Here is a 9,894-nt window from a genome sequence, read left to right on the forward strand (position 1 = left end):
ATCCTTTATGCCAAGAGGGCATTCTGAATTGACAAAATTTGTCAAAATCGGTCCAGCCATTTTTGAGATATAAACATTCTAACTAACATCTCCTTCCCTTGTACATACATATTGTACATATTTCGCTATATAAATTCGATGTGTTTACCACCGACTTGACTTCAGACTTGACCTGTTCGTTTACTTGTAATTTCGACGGGATAAAAAATATTCGCAGTTTAATGGAAAAATTGACTTTTATTTAACACAAATATTATGGTCTATTTCACCCACTAAATATTACCTGATGACCATAAAAATTTGAAGACTTCTGCCCAGCCCTAAGATCTAGCACCATGCTAACTTCCGCGTCAAGTGGTCTATAATTGCGACCTGTAGAGCAACTGCAAAATCAGAATTTTTTCATTTTTTGGTGCATTTCAACCCTTAAATACTATGCGATCGTCTTCAAAAGCAATATGCTTCTATTCTGGTCCTAGCCCCACCTAGATTCTAGATTCTAATTTCGTGAAGATCGGGCCATAATTACGACCTGTAGATGGATTACAAATTGACATGGACAGACCTACGGCCGGCTAGATCGACTCATCTCGGCGAGATAGGAAGATTCATACATACTTTCCCATATTTCGAGGTGTGACATAATTTTTGGCCCAATCAAACTTATAATGCCCCCAACACATAGTGTTGTAGGGTATAATGATTATTTCGATGAGTTAGAAATGGAATGACGAACTTAAAATATCCTCCATACTATGTATGGTAGTGGGTATAAAAAAAGCCTCGCAGATAATTATAACCCTTGCTATCGAACAATGTTCTCTTACAAATTAAAATTATATTCCTCAATACCAATGGGATGACTGTGTCCTTATTTCTATTGCATTATCTGTTTCAATATCTTGACCTACATTGGAAAATTTTATCGTTAAGATTTCAAAAATTTTAAATTACTGCCACTATGGTCACGCAAATATAAACAGTTATTAACCATATTGCATTCGTCGAATTGCAAGGTCGTACCCAATATTCAATATCAGAACACCAGGAATAATCCTACAACAGTAATTAATTAAAAATTCCCATTTTTTCTTGAGGTATAGAATTCCCTGCCAGCCAGAATCCCAACTGAGAAACCCTTCACATGGTGGATAGTTGTTTAGTTTGATACGCACCCAGCAAACCAACACAATACCCTATCAAAGAATGATGGCAATGATGATGATGATAATCATAATGACGATGATGGTGATGATGATGATGTGTACCAAGAAAGGATGAACAAAAAAAAAAGTGAATGTAACAACAACTACAACATCCAAAGTAATGTACTCTCACTTACCATTTGGATATTGCAGCGACATGATGAACACAAAGCCAAACATCAGGGCACGCAGCATAGATTCCATTTGCATGACATGGTTGAGTCGTAGTAGTCGTCGTCGCAACGGAAAGCGAAGATGAGGATGATGATGAAGAAGAAGCAGAGCTTTGATGCAATCTGCTGTTGTGTTGGTGGAGGCTGTGATAGTTGCTGGTTTTGTAGTTGGATTGATGATGATGTTTGTGTTGCATTTGCTATTGTTGTTGTTGTTGCTGTTGATATCTGTGATGATGATAATGCTGCTGTTGCTGGTGGTAGTGGCGGCGGTGGTGGTGTTGGTAGATGTCGTGGTTATGTTGGCGGTGTTGTTGTTTATTTGGGGCACTGTGCTGTGAATGCTGCTGGTGCAGCGACTAATGTTCGCACTTTTGCATTTATGGGCCTGTGTATGTGCACGAATAACATGTGAATGTTGCTGCTGCCGTTCCTCTTCCTGTTGTTCATTTTGTTGCAGTTTTTGTTGTTCTGCCTGATGTGCTGCACATTTTTGCTTTGGGCTGCCTTTTGAACTAAAGCAAACATTGTACCATTGTGTTTTATTCAGCGAATTTTCCACATCCTTTACTGATGCTTTTGTCGTTTGTATTATTGCTGATGTTGTTGCTGTTGGTGTAGTTGTTGTTTCTGTGGATGTTGCTACCGCCGCTTCTATTGTAGGTAGTTGTAGAGCTGCCATAGTTGTATTAGCTTGAGTGCCAGCTGGGTCAGTAGTGCTAATATTTGGCTGTTGCTCTTCTAACGTTAAACATACACTAGTGTTGTTGTTGTTCTCGTTGTTGCTTTTGTCGTTTGAGCAATTTTCGGTTTTTTGATGTTGATGCTGGTTCGGGTACTGTTGCTGTTTAGTGTTTTGTAGCTGCAACTTGTTTTGCTTATTGTTGATTCTTTTTGTCGTTTTTGGTTTTGTCGGTGTTGCTACTACTGATGTTGGTGCTGGCTCAGATATGCTTTCAAAATCCTCTTTTAAGGTCATGTGTGTTGTTTGTTGTGCAGCCTGACGAGCCATTGAAACTTCCTGATTTGGAATTTCACTAAAAGTTGTTATTGTTGTTGCGAATTTATCAGTATTTTCTGTTTCCATATGCGCTTTGGAGGACATTATCATCATCATCGTTGGCGTTGTCGTCGTCGCCGTTGCCATCATCTATGGGCCTCTGTTAGACTTTATTGAATTTACACCGTTTGTTTTTGGTTTCCACTGCTGCTAGTCGAATGGACGATTTTTGGTTAACTTTGTTTTGTTCTTTCTGCTGTTGTTCAATATGCTCTTTGTTTCAAAAATCATGAGTTAACATTTTTGTGAGTCAATTTTCCCAGCCTAAACGTTTTCATTTACAAAACAGAATCTTCCAACTTGGCGGCACTAACCCAACAACACACACATATTCACTTTATGGGAGGTATTTTTAGACAAATATTTGTTTGCGTAAATTTGTTGATTTTTTTACGTGAACAGTAACATGTGCTTGAATTTCACTGCAAATGACTTTTTTCACTTTCTTGAATTAAATATATATTTTTTTTATTTTTGGGTTTTGATTGTATTTTCAAACACTTTTGATTTCGAAAAATTTTCACAGTAGTTTTTTGCAGGGACTTATTTGTTTAGGTTTGTTTTTGTTTTTAACAAGTTAAATCTGAAAAGAAAACAAAGAAGAGGAAATAGCTTCAATTAAAGTAATTCGTTAAAACGCTCTATTCGTAAAATATATCATTTAAAATAAGTTCTTATATATTAAATGGAATATGCATTAAAAATAACAGCTCAATAAAAACAAGAATTAAAATAAACTCCTTAGAAATCGCTCATGATTATCAGAGATTTTTGGACTATGATATTTTTATTTAAAGATTACACCGTACGTTATTATCCCAGCTTCATATTATGAATTACGCAATATTAAATTGTGAATTTTTAAATAATAAAAGAATTATGGACGACAACCTGAGATTTCATCCCGGATTTGTTTTAAAAATATATTGAGGTTTTTATTTATCGCATAGGTTTATTACGTTGATGTTTTTTGAGAGATGTTCGACCCTAATGTTCATTTGTTGAACAAGTATTGTGATAAGCAATCTGCATTTTTTAAATAGAAATTAATAATTCTAATGCAAACTATGATTTTCTAAATGATTACTAAAATTTCAGAATATGTTGTAAATGGTTTTTATACCCTACACCATAGTATAGAGGGTATATTAAGTTTGTCATACCGTGTGTAACATCTCGAAATATACCGAAATATGTATATGTCCGTCCGTCTATACGCTGGTCCGTCTGTGGAAATCACTCTAGCTTACGAACGAAATGAAGTAGATTGATAAATTTTTACTAAAATGTATATAATATCAGCAGGACTTTTGGTATTGAAATCGAGCCATGTAGGTCCACGTCTTCGTATAGCCCCATTATATCAGGGTACCTCCCTATATTCGGTATTTTGTTGATTTTAGCGACATTATTCACCGGAGTTGTTTCAAATTTGGTATTTGAAGATCGAAATGAATACTACAGTCTAAGACAAAAAAATTTCTGTGCAGAACAACGTCTTCGTATAGCCCCCATGTAACGGAACCTCCCGATATTCGGTATTTTGATGATTTTAGTCACATTATTCGTCGTATAGACTCCAATATAACAGCGACATTCGGTATTTTTAAGATTTTAACCGAATTTTAACGGATTTTATTGTTTTAGAGAATTGTCATATTTGTTCGAAATATTGGAGGGTATTCAAAGTTCGGCCGGGCGGATCTTGGAGCTTATTTACTTGTTTTTTTCAATAATTGTGGGAGTATTCTATTTTATATGTAGCATATATTTTATTTTTAAGCCGCCAATATTTCTAAAGGCCTTGATACACTTATTTATTGTTAAAATTCATATCCCTATGAACCCTAAAAATATATATGATTTTCATTAAGATAGTGTTTTATTAGTGTTTTTCATAGCCATGTAATCCAATGAGACCATCCCTATTTTTTAGTCTGAATGATATGGAAACCGCTTTGAGACCACCAATTTTAAATGGCATGTGTCTCCTGAATTACTGTTTGAGAACAATAACCGTTCACAAAATTTCTGTATTACAACTGATTGAAAATAATGCGTTATTCCAAAAAATATGCAAAGCTAAATATTTTATTAGATTAGATTAGATAGATAGATAGATAGATAGATAGATAGATTAGAAGATAATGAGTAAAATCGGGAAAGAGTGTGAGAGGTTGTGTGTTCCACTCTCTCTCTCTCTCTCTCTCAATTCAACAAAAGCCGTAGTGTGCAATACATAACAACAATATTCGGTGCGAGGTATCATATAGACCATAGAAACATATAAATCTTTTTCGAGACCAGTTCACACTTTGATATGGCTCCTATATAAATCTTCATCTGAGTTCACATGTATAGTCAACTGCCAGAACGACTTTTCATCCTATTTGGGCATACATACATACATATATGATGAATCGATATTCTCGGCCGATCGCCTTGGTCGACTTTTATATGGCCTCTTCGGATTAGAAAGAGCCTTACCAGTCGAAATTTTTCGTATAAACGCTTAATGGTGTTCTTAGAAGGCGCACTTCTCACATTTTTTAATGTTTTAAAAGCACGTTGAGTTTTCACAATTGACTTCTTCTGTTGAATGTAAATTTCAACTATTTCAGAGCGCTCGCGTGGCGTGTATTGGTTCATGGTAAAAATCTGCTTGGACTGACGCTTAAACGCGGTATGTCATTAAGCGATGTGACATCTCTGTCAAAAGTTAAGGCGTTTCCAGATGGGTCCGTCGAATATGGGCAACCCTGTATATGTGTTTAAATTGTGTGGTGAAAATCGTCGAATAAGTACGACGAATATTGGTCTACAGAAAGTTTAGAGAAACCAAATTTAACTCGACGTTGAGTGAAAGCTCTTCTTTCGATTTTCTTGAAAAAAAAACTGGATATTAATTAAAATTTCCATGATGAATAATTTAAAGAGTTTCTAAACTATTTTTGTATTATTTGTAACATTTTCAGTTTATAACAAATCACAACGAAAACGAAACATAATAATACACAGAAGTTTACGTGCATTTGGGCAATTATCTTCAAGTCCTTAGTGTCTGAATTAAAAGTATTGTGGCACAAATGCCATAGCTATACTTATTGTGAAACTCGAATACTAGTTTAAATATACAATTGTATGAACCAAGACACGAAAAGTAAATGAAGTAGAAGAACATTTTGGTAATTTATTTAGTAGGATAGTACCAAGTCATCCGTTACACTATCTAGGGATATAATAATATATGTCCATATTCATATTTTCCAAATAGCAAAAAAAAACCATATACATTTCCAACTGGAGAAAATGTTTTTTGGTAACTTAACGTTTTTGGTAAGTTTATAGATTGAAAGTTTCCTTTACATAGAAGCTTTGTGACGAGTTTTTCTAAGCCATTCTGAACTAGAAACTAAACAAATCAGTCACTATTTTTTATACCCTCCACAATACATCTACCGAAATATTCATTTTAGACCCAACAAAGTACATATATTCTTGATCAGCGTAAAATTCTAAGACGATTAAGTGAGTATTTTAACTCCTGAAAAAGAATTGTTTATATAGGTCCACGATATCGTACATCCCCCATATAACGGTACCCCCGATATTCGGTATTTTGATGATTTTAGCCACATTTTTCAACGGAATGGTTCGAAATTGTACATATATAACGGTACCCCCCGATATTCGGTATTTTGATGATTTTTACCCACATTTTTCAACGGAATTATCTGAAAATCCACACAAGGAGTTCCTTGTGAGTACTTTACACCCAGACATAGATTTGTCTTAATAGGTTCACAATATCATATATCCCCCATATATCGGCACCTTTCTATATTAGATATTTTAAAGATTTTAAAAGAATTTTTAATGGATTTTATTTTTTTGAAAAACTTCTAATTCGTTCCAAATGGTGGAGGGTATTCAAAGTTCGGCACGGCCGAACTTACTGCTTTTTTACTTGTTTTAATTGAAAATTAAGGCAGCTTAATGTATTAAACTTGATTGAATGGAACAATTATTTGTTTTTTATCTCCGTCCCTACACTGGGTATCATGTCTTTGAACATAATTTCTTTTAACCGCATTCTGAGTCAAGTTATGCATGTCCGTCCGCCAATGCGTCAAATCATTTGTTTAGCTTAAGTACGAACACTGTTAAAACTGGCGATAATTGGTCCAAATGAAGGAATCGCTCCCATATATATCTCGGTCCGATTTGCGTTTTATTGTTAAACTGCAACCAAATTCAGACTGCCGTCATTTCTAAGCCACTAGTCCGACAGCTGTTAAAATTATTCCAGTGACAGCTCATTATATTGTTTACAAGCGTACAAAAGCATTTCGGTGAGAATTTTCCAGAAAAAAAGTTATTTGTGATGGAATTCAACTGTGATAGTGTGATTTCTTTATATATGGCTGGAAAACCACATGTGGCTATCGTTAGAGCATTCCAGCATTTAAATGTAGATAAATCTTTTGTGTCTCGTACCATCGCTCGTTACCATGATACTGGTAGCGTAGCCCGACGTCAAGGAAGTGGACGGAAGAAAACAGCAACATCAGCAGAAATGGTTCGAAAAGTAAAAAAGCGATTTGATCGAAACCCTCGTCGCAGTGGCCGAAAAAGGCTCGTGAGCAATATTTCATTCGGCAAATATTGAAAAATGAGCTCGTGACAAAGCCAATGAAATTCCATATAGCGCAAGAACTTACACCGCAACAGAAAGAAAATAGACTCAAAAGAGCTAAATAGTTACTTCGACTGGCCGAAAGTGGTGAATTGCCGAATTTGTTTTTCTGCGATGAGAAATCATTCGTTGTCCAACAGTTTGTTATCAAAAAAATGATCGTGTTTACCTCCCAAAGAGGTTGGCCACCAGAACTCAAGCGCCGGCCATGGTGATGGTGTGGGCAGCCATAATAGCCGATGGCCGCTCTCCGCTCGTGTTAATCGACCGTGGCATCAGAATAAATGCCGAATATTATCCGAAATTATTCTGGAGGGTGTATTAAAGCCTTGGGCCCGAAAACATTTTGGCCGCAGACCTTGGACATTCCAACAGGACTTAGCACCATCGCACTAAGCACAAGCCAACCAAAAATGGTTACGAAATGAGGTTCCTTGCTCAATTTTCACCGCACAATGACCACCAAAATCTCCGAATACCAATCCGTGGGACTATTGTGTTTTTGGAGTATTTTGGAAAATGCCGTTCACTCAAGCAAGCGCTTCGCCGAGAATGGGCCAAAATACCACAAAGCAACATTCGGGCAGCGTCATTGGTCATTTAAGGCCATAATTCGTGTCAAAGGTGACCAATTCGAACAAATCTTAACTTATTCTAAAATTTGATGCTCTTTTGCTTTTATTCAATAACATTTAAAAAAATGTAAAAATTATGGCGTTTGACTGTGTTGCATTTTTTTTATCTCACTCTGTATTTATTATTTAGCTGAGAAGTGGCCTTCTGGATTAAGAACATGGCTAATATCACCAGCTAAAAACTATCCTGTGACTATGTAAAATGGTAAGCTACTGCCTCGCCCTGGCAGAGCCTGCAAAATCTGGAGAAAATTATTTTGTTTGTCTGCATTAGAGGCTCCTGACGTAAGTCTAGCGACCTTTGGCAAATAAAGAATATTCCAGAATTATCGAAACTTCTATTAAAACTTTCTAGTTTTCAAAACATAATACTGTTGTTCATTAAACAAGGCCGAACAAATCGTATTTACACATAAAACTTTTATAAATTTTAATGTTAAATGAAAATGGTCAATACCCCAAATACCAAAAGAAAAAATATCCTGACTAGCTAAATGTATTATTTTACAGTAGAACACCTACATGTATACAGCCCACTTTAAAATCATATAAAAAAAGATTATTAAAGATTTAACAGTATATCATATAAATTGTTTCCATGAGAGTAAATTGTTTTTAATATGTCCTCCCCCATATTTGTTTACGGCTATGGGTGGACAACACGAAAATGTTGGGTCATAAAAGAACCAACGAAACTTTGTTATCATACGGCAATAGTCTCTTTGTTGTCGAACCCGAATACAGGTATGACGACGTTTCTGGTAGTTTATTGTCCTTCCCCCCTAGACACAACGAAAAAAAAAAACAACACATTATATCGCACTTGGTGGGCTTGTCCATTTAATTTGATATACTCTTAAATTGTTGAAGAAACAATTTATCAACTTTAGTCAACTTGAAATGCGATACTCTTAGAAACGCAACAATTGTTGGTGTTTCTTTTTTTTAACGATAATCTACTTAACTAATGTACAATAAAATTTTATTTTACAATTTTGACATATTGATGTTGAGTGCCAGCAATATTTTGAGATTGTAACGAAATGCTCAATAAATTGACATAAAACGGCTTCTTAGAAATTAGATGATAAATTAGAGGTACAGTGGAAATATTCGTGTTACCTTACCATATTATGGACTATTGATAAATGTGGCCAATGCCAACAATTATATATAAGGTTATACGAGGCCTGTTCCAATACATGCACATATCAACCTTAGAAAATTTCAATTTACAAGTACACGATTTTTAAAGCGTCGAAACTCGGCGCGTTGTTTAATGCTTCTACATTATACAAATTAGTTGAAAAATGTGCAAAAATCACAAAATTCCATTTTAATTTTATTTTATTCAAAAAACAAGTAAGCAAAGGCTATAGTCGTGCGGGGCCGACCATGTGATACCCTACAACACTATAATATGTTAGAAGCCCCTTTATGTCCGAATCCATTTTGCTTTTGAAATTATGTCATGGAGCACTGCCCAGATATTACCCTTAGCGTTTTGACCACGGACATATTCCCAATATTTACGCACTCCATCGTGCTGTTAGTTGTTGTGGTCCATTTTATAGCTAAATATAATCCAATACTCATCCAAAATGTTAGAATTCTTCCCTGTCCTTAACTCTCTTCAATTGTGTGAGCAATTTTTTTTTTTTTTTTTTGGTTCATTTGAATTGAAAGAGGCCTCTCTGTATCACCAAATTTAAACTCATCTATATGATTTGCTTGTCTATGATATTTGGGTTTATTCATCAACGAAATCGGCATAAAAAAGCCAGAAGTTCACCTTTTGTGTATTTCGGATATCGCCTGTAAGTAATGTTGAATTTTTACACACAAAAGTATTGGTCCATTCTACCCGCTGTCCTAAATTCTAACTTCATGCGAGATTTCCTTTGGATTCCATTTGTTAACCTTATAACGGCTGCGAAATCAGGAACATTTACAAATACATTGTGGACATCTTTGAAAACAACAAGCCTAGCCATTCTGAGCCTTATATAATAACCCCAACCTGTGTTGTAAAATGAAAAAATATTACAAAATGTACACTTCAATATTATAAGTCAAATTGAAAAAATTGCATGCGATAAAAAATATGAAAAAATAAAAAAATGTC

At 35.1% G+C, this 9,894-nt stretch overlaps 1 protein-coding gene across 1 annotated transcript in view; it reads right to left on the reverse strand.

The window, feature by feature from the left end:
• LOC101890096 (protein sidekick-2) overlaps positions 1–3,006 on the reverse strand; it is a 397,983-nt gene extending 394,977 nt beyond the window's left edge. The window contains exon 1 of the mRNA XM_059126712.1: positions 1,343–3,006. Within this exon, the coding sequence (XP_058982695.1) occupies positions 1,343–2,528 (1,186 nt within the window). The 5' untranslated portion in view covers positions 2,529–3,006. The remainder of the gene's footprint in view (positions 1–1,342) is intronic.
• Between the last annotated feature and the right edge of the window lie 6,888 nt (positions 3,007–9,894).

The sequence above is a fragment of the Musca domestica genome, unplaced genomic scaffold, assembly GCF_030504385.1.
Source record: "Musca domestica strain aabys unplaced genomic scaffold, Musca_domestica.polishedcontigs.V.1.1 4, whole genome shotgun sequence".
Taxonomy (NCBI): Eukaryota; Metazoa; Arthropoda; class Insecta; order Diptera; family Muscidae; genus Musca; species Musca domestica.